Source organism: Rissa tridactyla, chromosome 4, assembly GCF_028500815.1.
Source record: "Rissa tridactyla isolate bRisTri1 chromosome 4, bRisTri1.patW.cur.20221130, whole genome shotgun sequence".
In the NCBI taxonomy this organism is placed as follows: Eukaryota; Metazoa; Chordata; class Aves; order Charadriiformes; family Laridae; genus Rissa; species Rissa tridactyla.
Window position 1 is genome coordinate 18117877 of NC_071469.1, and position 12799 is coordinate 18130675.

The 12799-nt window shown below is 49.7% G+C and overlaps 1 protein-coding gene across 16 annotated transcripts in view; it reads right to left on the bottom strand.

The window, feature by feature from the left end:
- Nucleotides 1-3681: 3681 nt before the first annotated feature.
- The window catches only part of TSPAN32 (tetraspanin 32), a 32946-nt gene continuing 23828 nt past the window's right edge, over nt 3682-12799 (bottom strand). For 13 of the 16 annotated variants that reach the window (XM_054197554.1, XM_054197545.1, XM_054197540.1 and 10 more), the window contains 4 exons: nt 11698-11799; nt 9451-9543; nt 7748-7831; nt 3682-5536 (listed from right to left, as the gene is read on the bottom strand). In XM_054197554.1, coding sequence (XP_054053529.1) covers nt 5441-5536; nt 7748-7831; nt 9451-9543; nt 11698-11799 — 375 coding nt within the window. In that variant the 3' untranslated portion in view covers nt 3682-5440. The other 3 variants (XM_054197538.1, XM_054197544.1, XM_054197543.1) reach the window with 3 other exon arrangements.

A 12799-nucleotide genomic window follows, 5' to 3' on the forward strand; every position in this document is an offset into this window, starting at 1 on the left:
ACCCCCCTGACATGGGCAGGGACACCTCCCACTAGACCAGGCTGCAAAAAAGAAAGTCAAAAGCATATGGTTTACAAGTTACATAAGCACTTTGTATAAAATTGTAATAGAACTTTGACTGAACTTGAGCTGAACTCCTGAAATTAAAATTTAATTGGCCCTTTAGCACCTGGACTAGATGTGGAAACAATTAAACTTAATTGTGTCCTTGCACATCCCCCTGGACTAGATGTAGGAACAATTAACCGAAACTTAGATCAAAGAAATTGCATTGTTGAGGGATTACTGTATCAAGCGCCTACTGAAAGCAAACAAGGCCCATGCAGGGAATGGAATACACTTCTGGTCTCAGATCCGAGTATAGGATGACAAGACACATAGCCTTTGGAAGGGAGTCTAGGTAAGAGCGTGTCCGAGAGGAGCCCTAGGAGATTATAATACTAAAACGCACACCCTCTTGTAAATAATGAGCATGCTAATTAAGGGGATCTCCCAAAATGTTTAAAACATTAACTTGAATGCATATGTATGATGAGGGATGGTAAAGGAACTGCAGCTCACCAACCAGCTGTATCTTATCACTGTAAATATTTGACTCTCAGAAATGTGTGCTGTGCTGGCTGCTGTGAAGTGCCCGGCACACGATTCTGCAGAATTGAAACAAAGAAAAATATCTCGACTCAGTGTGTTGATTGGTTGATTGGTTTTTTTGCACACCGGGTGAAGAACCCTTATTTAGGGACCACAAAGGGGCTGTTGCCTGAGGAAGCTGTATTTTGCCGGCAGTGGGAACTGGCAGACACACAGTCAACGAGGGCAGGAAATAGCAAAACATTCTGGAGCCACGCCAGCACACCACGAGGCTGAAAGATTCCCACTCTCCTCACCACCACATGTCTCTAGAGAGTCAGTAAATTGCTTAACCTGTGCTTTTCACAAGTGCTTTCAGGGTTGTTTTCTTTTTTTTCCCCGGGTACTGAAAAGCCCCATTTGCAGAAGCCCTGAGCATCCTCCGCTGCTGTGCAAAGCTGCTCACGTGCAGTTCTGCGTGAGAAGTACGTTGAAAAAACAGCATCTGCTGCTCTCAGAACAGGGAAAACTCTCCTGGCTCGCGAGCAAGCTGTGGTCGGGCTGCCCACGGGCACACGGTGAGCCCCACATAAAGCCTCAGGGGAAATTAATGCTCACGCCGGCAGAGCAGGACCTGAGCGATGCGCGGGCAACGCAGGATGGAGAGCAGCACAAGAGGCTTCTTGCAGCAGCCATGGGTTGATGCTCCCCAGCCCTGCAGGTAATCGCCTGGCCTTAGGTTGCTCCCTCTGCCCACGTCCTCAGAAAGAGATGGGGGTTTGTCTGAAATAAAAGGAAAAGGGTAACACGTGAGCACAAGCTAACTCATACCCATAGAGAATCAGAGAATGGTTTGGGTTGGAAGGGACCTTAAAGATCATCTAGTTCCAACCCGCTGCCATAGGCAGGGACACCTCCCACTAGACCAGGCTGCTCAAAGCCTCATCCAGCCTGGTCTTGAACACTTCCAGGGATGGGGCATCCACAGCTTCCCTGGGCAACCTGTTCCAGTGTCTTACCTCTTTCATGGTGAAAAATTTCTTCCTGATATCTACTCTAAATCTACCCTTCTCCAGTTTAAAACCATTACCCCTCATCCTATTGCTGCACTCCCTGATAAAGAGTCCCTCCCCATCTTTCCTGTAGGCCCCCCTTAGGTACCAGAAGGCTGCTCTAAGGTCTCCCCGGAGCCTTCTCTTCTCCAGGTTGAACAGCCCCAACTCTCTCAGCCTGGAGAAGCAGCCAAACTGCGTTTGCCCTGGTGACCTTAGTGGAACTAATTGATACTTGTGGAGCTTACTTGACAATTAATTGGAGCCAATTCACAATAAAATATTGAACTTTGCACCCTTGGTCTCTCTTTAATTTATTTTTTTTCCTCTTGCCTATGCCTACATCAATAAGGACTTCTTTTCTACCGGAGTTTGAGTGTTGACATGCTTATAACAGCCAGCTTCCCCTTGTGCAAGCCCTGGGAAGGCTCAGCAGGTCCGCAGGTGTTTCCTAGCCTGGCTGCCGGCTTTGCATCCCCACTGCTCAGCTCTGTCCTCTTATCCTGCCAAAATCTTTCTCTTACTCTTCCCAACACCGGGTAAATCTCAGCAGCACTTACAAATAGGTTCCTGGGGTTTTGTTCTGGTTGCACAAGAACTGTAATGTGCCCATAGTGAGTAGCAAATTAGGAACTGGTAAGCATAAGCACATTGACTGCAGGACAGGGATTTTTTGTTGGCACAAACAAAAAAACCCGCTTCCCACCTGCCCGTCTCACGGCTTCCATCCAGCCATCCCTGGTGCTGTCATTTCTGCGACTCTGAACAAAATGGTAACGCCGCACTTTTCTGCAATGGGTTTCTAAAAACCAAGGAGTCGAAGGTATCTGCTGTCCTGCTTCTAAAAACGACAGCAGGATGCCATCGCAGGATGCCAGGAGCCCCTGCTGCTACGCACGGCTCGAGCTCTGGGAGAAGAGCGTGTCCGGCTCTGCTACCTGCTCGCTAACCTACAGGGGAACTCCAGCAGCAGGAGAAATGGGAATAAAAGTCATGAGATGGCCAGCAAGTACATAGAGAACAAGGTTTGCCTTTTTTAAATTATAGTTTGTCGAAGTATTTTGTACCAAAAAAATTACCTAAACCCCATGGTTGGCTATCAGAGGAAGAAAGGGAACTTCAAGCTCCCTGGGACAAGAAATTGCAGGCTTCCAATCTGTTGCTCACTGGGAAGAAGATATGATGACTCTCCAGGACTCTTATCCCCTTGTGAGGTGGTTTGGCGCAGGTCTTGTTCTCATCCCTGCCACAAGCAGCAGAAATCATTACAGAGGTGTGAAAACAGCAGCTAGGCACACGCGCACCTACATGGCCAGTGCCGTAAAGGTGCCTGCTTCTTCTGGTGAAGTTTCAGTGATCAGAAGCGATTCGAGGGAAACGAGAGCTGGGGGAGGGGGATACAGCAGCCTTTCGGGTTTCTTTATCATATATATGCTACTCCTGTCCATAATCATCCCTTCACTTTAAATATTGACCTGGGAAGGAGAAGTACCTACACCACCAGCTTTACCAGTCCTGGTGGTGAAGCTTTAACAGAGATCTTTCCTACTAGTTGATGAGGCTTAACCAGGTAACCCGCCCCAGTAACATAGACTCCACCGATTTGCTCAAACTCCCATGTTTTTGATATAGAGAACATCATCAGTTGTCCAGCCAACACAGAGTGGTGGGCAAGACCGGACCGCCTAGCATTTAAAAAAGTGAAACCGTAGAGATTTCTCTCATATAAATACTCCGGTCTTTGTTGCTTAAACATGTCCTTCAGTTTTTTTCCTGCTCCTGCTTGCGTCACTCCTTGCGAGGTACCTGCCTGCTGCCCCAGCAGCTGGCTGAGGGTAGGATGAGTCTGATGTGCAGCTCCTTTTCCTCCAAAGGACCAACGCCATCCTTTCCTTCTTGGGTGCTAAGGCACGCTGGCTGCCGGGACAGGCGAGTCCCAGCTGTCCGGGGAACGTCTCTTCCCAGCACTGAAAGAATTACTGAGGGTTCTCCATGACGCAACCCCCCGAGCAATGCAAGCAGCCTCGTGCACGGCAGAAAAAGAGAAGGAATGACTGCCTTTTGCAAGAAATTCATCTTTATTGAAACAACCATGAGTCACACAAGCTGCCAGCTGGCTTGAGGAATAACAATAGCAGTGGCCTGGACAATAGCAGCTGGAGCTCACAAGGGAGATTGTCTTTCTCCAGAGAGCAATATACTTAATAGTACATATATACACACAAGCGAGTCTTTCCCCACTGCTACAAAGTGGGTATGTCGGCAAACGCATGTCACCGCTAAATCCCTGCTAGACCGGGGTGTGTTGGTGACTGCCAGGCGGTAGCTCGAGTAATACTCTGGAGCGGTTTGAACTTGATCCGGCTTCCAGTGAAGTCAATGGTGAAGCTCTGCTGGTTCCAAGGGAGCGGGATGAGGAGCAATAGCCCTTTCCACGCCCCACAACGAAGTTCTTTCCAATGCAAGAGATTTGCAGCCATGTTAAAACGCTAACCAGGAGCTGTGGGCTGTACTACTGTTCTTGCACGTGTAACAGCCCCTGCCTGAGGGGCAGGACCCGTCCTGAACATCAGCACGGGGGGTTCCACATTCATCTCAATAAACAATTGCTACTTATTGCTTTTTGTGGCTAAAAGCCACACCGGAGGAGAGGAGTGAAAGCTGTTGTTGGTTCAACAGACATTTCACATCGCCACGTAGTTTACAGCCGGTTTTCCAGCAGGTGCTAAATCCATTGCAATGACGGGTTTCAGCTCAGAAGCAGCTCTGCCTCCTTGCAACGAGGGCAGAGCACGCCAGGGAGCCCTCCTTTGAGCGAGACTGAGCCGAGCGCTTCAGTTGATTGAGGCTTTTTAAATTTCTGTTTATTATCGATAAGGTGATGTAAAGAGGACGTAGAGTTGGACTTTGTATTGTTTGACCTGGCTGGAGATCAGTCCTGTTCTCTTATAGATTTAAACTTCAGGCCTGCGTGTATGTGTAATATCAAAGTCCTTTTGTATTGCACAGCAGCGCGGTGGGCTAGTGAAGCGAGATAAACAGCTAGATAAAGCTGGAAGTGGAACAAGCCCCTGTGAAAACAGTGTGGCATCGAGCTCTAGGAGGCTGACTAAATCTTAGGAATTAAAAAATAACAGTGTATGGCATTAGCAAGGAGGAATAAGAGAGGGATATGTCCTTATGCTGGTCATTTGCTTCAAAGCAATGCACTGCTTTCTGATTATTTTTTTTTTCCCTGATCTCTACCAAAAAGCTCTGTAAATGTGGCAATATTTGGAAACAGGGGCATAACAGTTGACGGTGATTGGATGCCTACATACTCGAGGATGATCAGAGACGTGCCCAAAGTCAATCACTACGAGTGTCCAGGCTAGGAGAGCACATCTCCTATCAGCAATGACACACTTTGCGTCCATGGATTTGCTGATAGCAAGAGATCGGTTCCGGGCTGTGATCCAAAGCCACCTTCCTAGAAACGTTGCATCTCTGGGGGTCACAGGGAACTGCTCAGATGGCAGTGCAAGAGAAATTTGGTTCAACGCTGAGATTTGTGCTGGGCTTTTCTCTCCATTTTTGTCCTAAGTGGCTCTTGGCGTGCTGCTTGTGGAGCTACAGCCCCTACGTCCCCCAGCGAGGAGATCCGCATCTCCGAGCCCAGGTGCGTGTCTCAGTCCTTTTCCAAAGGGGAAACACGTGACACATGTCCCGCCGTCTGACCCCATGCAACGCCTTCCCGGGGGATTTTGTGGGTGACTTCAGACATCTTCCCTGCGCCAAGAGCTGGCTCTACCTGGTAGGGATGCCCAGGCGGTGCATTTCTACCTCTCTCGCAGGATGTATTTGCCTTTCCGGTCCAGGTTGCTGCTGAAGTGGATGGAGAACCAGAGGAATGAAGTCAGGATCATCCCGTAAACCTAACAGGAAATAAATGAGATGGGCACACAATTAAATGCCGAACTGATCATGATGCTCCATCTGTGAAAATAAATGATCGTAAATGCTGCCTGTTAGTCCACTTGGCACTTCTGAATTTATATATCAGCATGTCACATTTTTCTTAAAAGAGCTGTTTTCCAGTAAAATGATGAGCATCAGTTCCAACATGGGAGAAGAAAAAACCCTCAACGCGTGGTTAAAGCATCCGATTGGAATTAGCACTGTACGGCTCAAACCCCCTCCTAAAAATACCAAGAAGTGAGATGAAACCAGGAAATTCAGATTTCAAATTCCTGCCACAAAACATTCTTCTATGCAAACAAACATCTCTCTCATAATAATAGCCCTTTGTAAAGATAACACAGGGAGGAAAAAACCCACAAACAACAGACCTCACGTATTGTTTGGAGTAAAAAGCCCAACAAAACAAAAAAAGACCCTAAAAAAACCCAAACCCCGCCCCATGCACGTGCACGGTTGTGAATGCAGAGGACAGTATTCTTCCTCTGTATTGTCATATTCTGCCCGGGATATCACACATGAGCATTTATACAGGCAAGATAACAAAGGTAAGGCTGCTATGGGGAGGATAGCGAGGGCTGCAACAACATGCTCTTTCCTAAAATTCTGCCTTAACGTGCAAGCACCTTTGCCTGCAGCTTGACCTGGGGGCACGTGTGCGTTGTTGGCCGAGGGATGGTGACATCAGAGCGGCTATAGCCCTCCTCACGCGCTTCCTTTGCATCCTGCCATCACAATAGCGAACCGCGCGGAGAGCCTTCCTCTCGCACACGCTTCAAAGATAGCCGCCTTATCTGGCTAGAGCATCAAGCTGTGAAAAAAGATATATAGCATAAAAGCGCTCCCGCTTTTGTCTGAATATAGCTGCAGTGAAATTCTTCCTATACCTGAGAAAAATTAGAAAGCGACAGCAAATACTCACACATGACTTTACTTTTATAGCTCCCTAGCTGTACCCGATGGTTTTCCTAATTTACTACTAGCAGCACAAAGTACCAAAGCGTTTGCTCCTCTGGGTTTTATTTAAATGGAGAAGGGTCTTTTAACCCCATAGTTGTGCCAAGGCAGACACAAGTAGCAAAACAATCTCCAAACACATGTTCAGTCTGGAAAGGTCGCCCCAGCTGGGGAGCAGCATGGAGATATTGTAGCAAACGCCAAACCTCCCTTCGTGCTGAAGCAAAGAGTCTCCTGGCACGTGCTCTTTTCTGGCACGCTTCACCACACATGCAGGGCCCTCATGTAGAGGCAATTACAGTGACACACCTCTGCCAATCAGTGGGCGGGAATACGAGAAAGCTTTCATTTAATTAGTGGTGCTCTCCAGCTCCGAAGGGACCGTCCCCATGCTGCCACCGGGCCCCCTCACTGCTGAAGGACACACTCCGCTCTCGGCATTTCATTTTTTCTTTTGTCCTCCCCCAGATGAGACTCATAAATTCAGTACAGACCCTTTCTACCGAAGAAGATGATCCTACCCCTCCTCTGCAGGATCCTCCTTCAAAGACAGCATCTGGGAGCCCAGGCAACATGCTCTGCTCCTCTCCTTTGCATCCTGCTCCTCATGAGCCCGTGCTTCACCTACCCACTGCCTGAGATGCACCTTACTGGGTTCATTAGCGGTCATTAATAGGTTGAGACCTTCCCTTTCTGCACAGCTCTCCAGCTCCACTGCTGTTACTCAGTAGCTTTCAAGACCTTCTAGCTCTGGCCACACAAAGGGGCTTCCCAGGCTGAGCTGGGAGGCAGCCAGCGAGTGGTGGGCAAGGAGAGGCAGCAAGTTTCCTAAAATACAGAGCTTTTACTGCATATCCTTTTCCACAATTGCTGCCGGCTTCCCACCAGATCCACAAGCCCTGCGCCAGGCGACATGGCCTGTCCCTTGCAGGAGAAGATGCCTGGGCAGATGAGATGCCGCAGACCTGCTCCCGCAGCTCCCCGCTGCCCTGCCTAGTTTGGGCAGAAAAACCATGCAGAAGCAGAAAAACCCCTCCAGCCACCAGTCTGGCCAAGACAGGTCCTGGCCCTTTCTTAATTTCCATGGTGGAGTCTCCTACCGCTTCATTCTCTGCTGCCAGTATCCAAACTTATCTGAAATCCCAGCTTCTGGGGGCTAATTTAGGAGCCTGCCTCTCGGGGCCAAAATGTGAAGGAACAGACATAGCTACCGTGAAGCCGATGGCGATGCCCAGCAACGTGGAGACTAAATCCATGTGCTTCTTCAGGAAGTCCCGGATCTCTTGCAGGCAGTCCTGGAGGAGAGAGACACCCCTTGCAGCACGGGAGCAGCTCGGTGGTGGGCTTCGTCCCCACAGCAGCACTTGCCACAACCCCAGATAGAAAGGGAAGCAAGAGGGGGCTGCAGCATTGCACGGCTGGGCTGCTCTGTGGCCAGCTCTCCTTTTTACTGAAGATAAACACCTGCAGTATATTTTCTGCAACTACAATACGCCTATGATTTTCTCGGTGTGATGCGCTTCCGGCTGGGGAGGATATGTGTGCGCACAGGTAAGTGTGGTCACACACAAGCTTTTTTCCTTTCCACCCACTGGAAAATGGAAAAAGGGAAATGAAAAGATGGAAAAGCCGAGCACACCATAATGCTAAATACGTTCCCCAGAGATACTAATGAACAGCTCAGTTTTACAAGGTGTTGCAAGCATTAATATACATTAGCCTTAAGCATGCCAGCGGCCCCAGGAGAATCCAGGAGGTGTTGGCCAAGAGAGCCGTTTCAAAAAATGCAAGAGCATGCCCTTGATGAAGTGATTTGCAGAGCAAGGTGAGAGCACTCAAAGCCAAGAGCGAACGTAGCGCAGCTACCAAACTCTGAGCCCCCCGGCTTGCAAAATGCATCCTCCTACCCGCCTCCCCCGGCTCGCCACCGGAGGAAACACAAACCATTAGTATGGGAGGAACAGAATCACCCCTATGGTGCCCAGTTTCTCCCTCTGTTCTCCTTTCCTCTCCTTTCCTGCCCTTTGAGCTGAGCTCGACCCTGCTTCGAGATGGGACGTTCCCGGCGGCGGCGCTTTGAAACGCTGCCCCGCGGGCTGACGCGTGCCTGCGCACCACAGCATCCTGCGAGCGCTCGACATCTTCGCCTAACAACGTTTGCGTATAGCTGTAGCAATGCGGGCTTGTTTTTCCTAGGGACGACATAATGACGCTGGCGGCTTTAGCTACTTCAGCTGATTTGGCTACTCCAGTGGAAGAAAAACAATCATACAATAGATTTGCCCAGAGAGCATGAAGTCCGCATTGCAGCTCCAGCGCAGAGGCAGTCTAATACTGGTGGCTTCTCCATCAGCCTCGCTGAGACACTGCAACAAGGAGGAACGAAGTGTACTTGATGAAGCTACTGTTGGGCGCCATCACCCTGCTTCGTGACTTTCTCATTTTAATACCTAGTTAGTGCCCTGGTAGAACAGTATTACAGCAAATTCCACATTTGCTGTTAGTGGGACACCATTTTAGCCTCAGAAGCTAGCGTCGTGTGGAAAAGTCCAACGGTTCTTTTGAGCTCAGACGTATGCTCGTGATACCTCACACTTCTCTGCAGAGGCAGGAAACGAGGAGGAAGCTGGAGGGGAGCGACAGGCTGCAAACACAAGCATTTTGAAGGCTTTCTAGAGCTGGAAAAAGGAAACCATAACTGCAGGTCTGAGACCTGCTGATCCACCGGGGCTCCTCCAGCGGGTGAGGTGCCTCCTTATAGACATAACAACTCCCCAGCAAAACAAACCCCAAACCATAGCAACCCCAAACTATGAAAAAGCCACAATTCTCATTAACACTTAAGCACCAGTGAGCCTTTAACAGCAAGTAGTGGCACAACCCTACTGCGGGGTGCAAAAAACCTTTCCCTTACCTGTCCCACATCGCGCACCTGGCTGGATGGGCACGTCTTGGTCTCAACATTGGCTGTGTCCCCAAATGGAGAGTGCTTCCCGCAGCACAGGAACTGGAAGAGAGGGAGAGGTCTGCCAGCTGCTGGCCAGGGCTCTCCCCTCGCCGTCAGCTGCTGTGGCAGGAGATGCCAGCGATGGGCCAGCCTTCCTCCCTGCCGCCCCAGGAAGGGCCGCACAACCAGGGCTGCCAGGAGCAAAGCACGGAGGTATGCCACCAACAGCTGCAGCAGTAGAGGTTAAATTCAGAGGATGCGGATGGATCTGGCCCCAAAAGTGCCTGTGCTCCTCCAGGACTGCTGCCAAGCCCTCCCTCGACGGTCACACCAGCTCTCACAATGGCTGCTCTGGAAGACCAAGGGATGCACAGACTCATGTTGCCAGCACTTGTTACGGGCTGGGGAGGTATCCTGGGTTGAGTGACACAGGACTAATTCCCTCTTCTAATGCTGTGGAAAACTGTACTTTTAGAAGACTCTAGTGTCTGAACTCAGGAAAATATTTACTTTATAGCCAGCTAGGCTATGTGGGATTCAAGGTCTCAGTGTTTTCAGGCCTTGCCAGGTGCAGGGATGAGGAGGAGCGAGGCCTGAGCATTTGACCCAGGCTGGCCAACAGAATTATTTCATACCACGAACGTCACATTTGATATAAACTAGAAAGTTTGCTGCGTAGTTTCTCTCCCCCTTGATGGCGGCAGTCCAGAGAAACTCCTTGCCCCAGTGCCGGACTCCTGAGCCCTTCCCTTCCTCCCAAAGCCATTGCGCTCCCAGTGTCCGACATTTACTGTCCACTGCTGGAAGTACACAGCTTCCTATGGATATAATTGGCTGAGTGTAATTCTTGTATATCTTATATTAGTATCTGGATTAATACTGGTTCTTTAGTATTATTGTTAATTGTTTAGTCTTACCCTATTAAATTTATCTATATTTCAACCCTTGTGTTTCCTTGCTTTCCCCAGTTCCCCTTTCTGGGTGGGGAGGAGTCATTGGGTGATAGAATAATTGTCTAAATGACAACAAATTGCTATGGGTTTGCTCAGACCGTAACAGGAGAGTGTCCTGGCAACCCCCACTGTGGAGCTGGTTTCCTACAGCCAGGTGAACTGGCCGGCTTGGAGCATTAGCAGAAGGAGAAAAAAAAGTAGGACTAGAAGGACTGTTTCTCCATCAATTAAAGTGGCTAAAGTAAGCAATTGATGAAGTGGCCATTGTGTCTGGTTCTTCTTGCAAGGAGCACTCTGGGTGTGCTGCTCCACAAGACTGCAGAGCAAGCACCGCCACGCCTGGTCATGTCTCTGAGGGCCACCACCATTCTTGCAATGAGAAACATTTGTCCTTTTCTGTGTTTTAAGAAGCATGGATGAAAACAGCTTCATAAAGTATTTGTTATGATGATTTAAGAAAACACAGAAGGATAAAGGGAGCTGCATGGGAGGTGGTTGGAAACAAGCGAGCAAAGCTGACCTTCTCATCCAGCCCTGCTGCATGCCATGAACTCATTACCCAAAGAGGTCCTGCTGTGCAAGGAGACGGCATCTCCTTTTACTCAGTGGGGACTCGGGAATTACCCGCCACGGGGCACATCCTCACTCATCTCCGACGGCTTTGAGGTCAAGTGTCCTCCTTGCTCTCTGGGCAACCACCCTTGCCCACCTACTGAGCTGCAGGGAAGTCCCCTGCGCCAACCGCATCCTGGGTGGTGGTTTTGGGGAGCTTCCCAGCAGCCTCCAGCATCACAAGAGGCCACGTACTCAGCCATAAGCTCAAGGGTAAACAGAAATAACTGAGTTCAAATAGTTCTGCTGGACAACGTGGAATTCCCCCGCTCACTCTACCTGACCTGTGACACCAGGGGGTTTTGTATCCACTTCTTCATACTACAGATATGGAGTATGGCAGAGGGCCTGCCAAGACACACAATATATACATATCAGCTACAGCGTGGAGGCTTTGAAAATCTCGCACCAGAGTGATGTTCAGATAGGTGGCCCTTTCCTCCTGTTGATAATCTGGTTGGTCAAACCTGGGAAAGGAAGAGTAGGAAGGAGGAGCAGAATTCACAGCAGGCTGGAGGATTTGGTTCCCAAGGGAAAAGCGCACTGCAGCATCCATGAGGCATGGCACAGGCAGCAGCCCCAGTCTGCTGAAACCATCGGGAATATAGCCCAGGGCAAGGTTTTCTGCTAAGTCTGAAAGACAACTTACTGCTTCGTGGATGGCAGTCAGCTCGTGCCTTCTGAAGCTGGAGGCGTTCCTCCTCACCTCCTCGTACACAAGATCGTACACATCCATCATGCTGTCTTCCACCTGCGATGAAAGCAGAGATCTTTATGTGGAAAACACTGACTGCAGTCGTCTCTGGAGGGAAATATCCCCCCAGAAGGTGTCCCAGGTATAGCGAGACAAGTAGTGCAGCTATTAAACCACCACCACGCAGCAGCTGGTGTACGACCCACCATGCACCATGAGGCACCTACAGCATGGCGAGTCCCATGAGACAGGCTGGGATGCTGCACGTGTACCACCTTCTGCCACGTGTGGGCCCTTTGGCATCACGCCAGGGTCTCACCAGCTGACAGCTGAAGCTTTTGGCCAGTTTTGGATTTAGGGTCAGAGAAGAACTCTGGTGCCCGCCTCCAAGTCCCTCTGCTAGGCAGGGGTGGCACCATCTCCCTGTCCTGATGGGTGACTGTGAGGACAGGCACACATGACCATGAGATGCTAAAATAAAAAGGTGAGAGGACCTCAGATGGCTGGCATTATCCCAGCAACAGAGGAGTTCCTCCAAATACAGCCAAAAAAATAACAGAGTGATTCAGTGGTGAATCAGTCCCTAAATATTTACCAAACGTGTGAGAACTCGCAGCTTGACAGATCCCAGCCAACTCCCTCTCGGGTTTCAAAGCGACAAAATATGAAAATTGCCTTCAGCACCTGCAGTCAAAACCTTATTCCTTCCTTTCTCCCTCGCTTCCTCGCCAGGATTGATCCGAGCGGACCCGCAGGCAGCGCTTGGCTTTCAGGAGGGGAAAAAAAAAAAAAAAAAAATCAATCGGCAAGACAGAGGGAGTGGGTGGCCGTGCAGGGAGGGACGGGTGCTCTGGCAGCAGAGCCATCTCTCGGTGAGGCTTTTCAGCTCAGTCTTAAGGGGCTGTGCTTGGAAATGACTCTTAGGGGAAAAAAAACCCCAACGCCGTGTGCTTGGGGGTGAAATCGGGGTCATTCAAGGTGATTACAGCCATCACTGCAATATTGTTCTACCCTGCTTGGCTGTCCAAAATGCAAGAAATTAACAGAGGTTGATAAC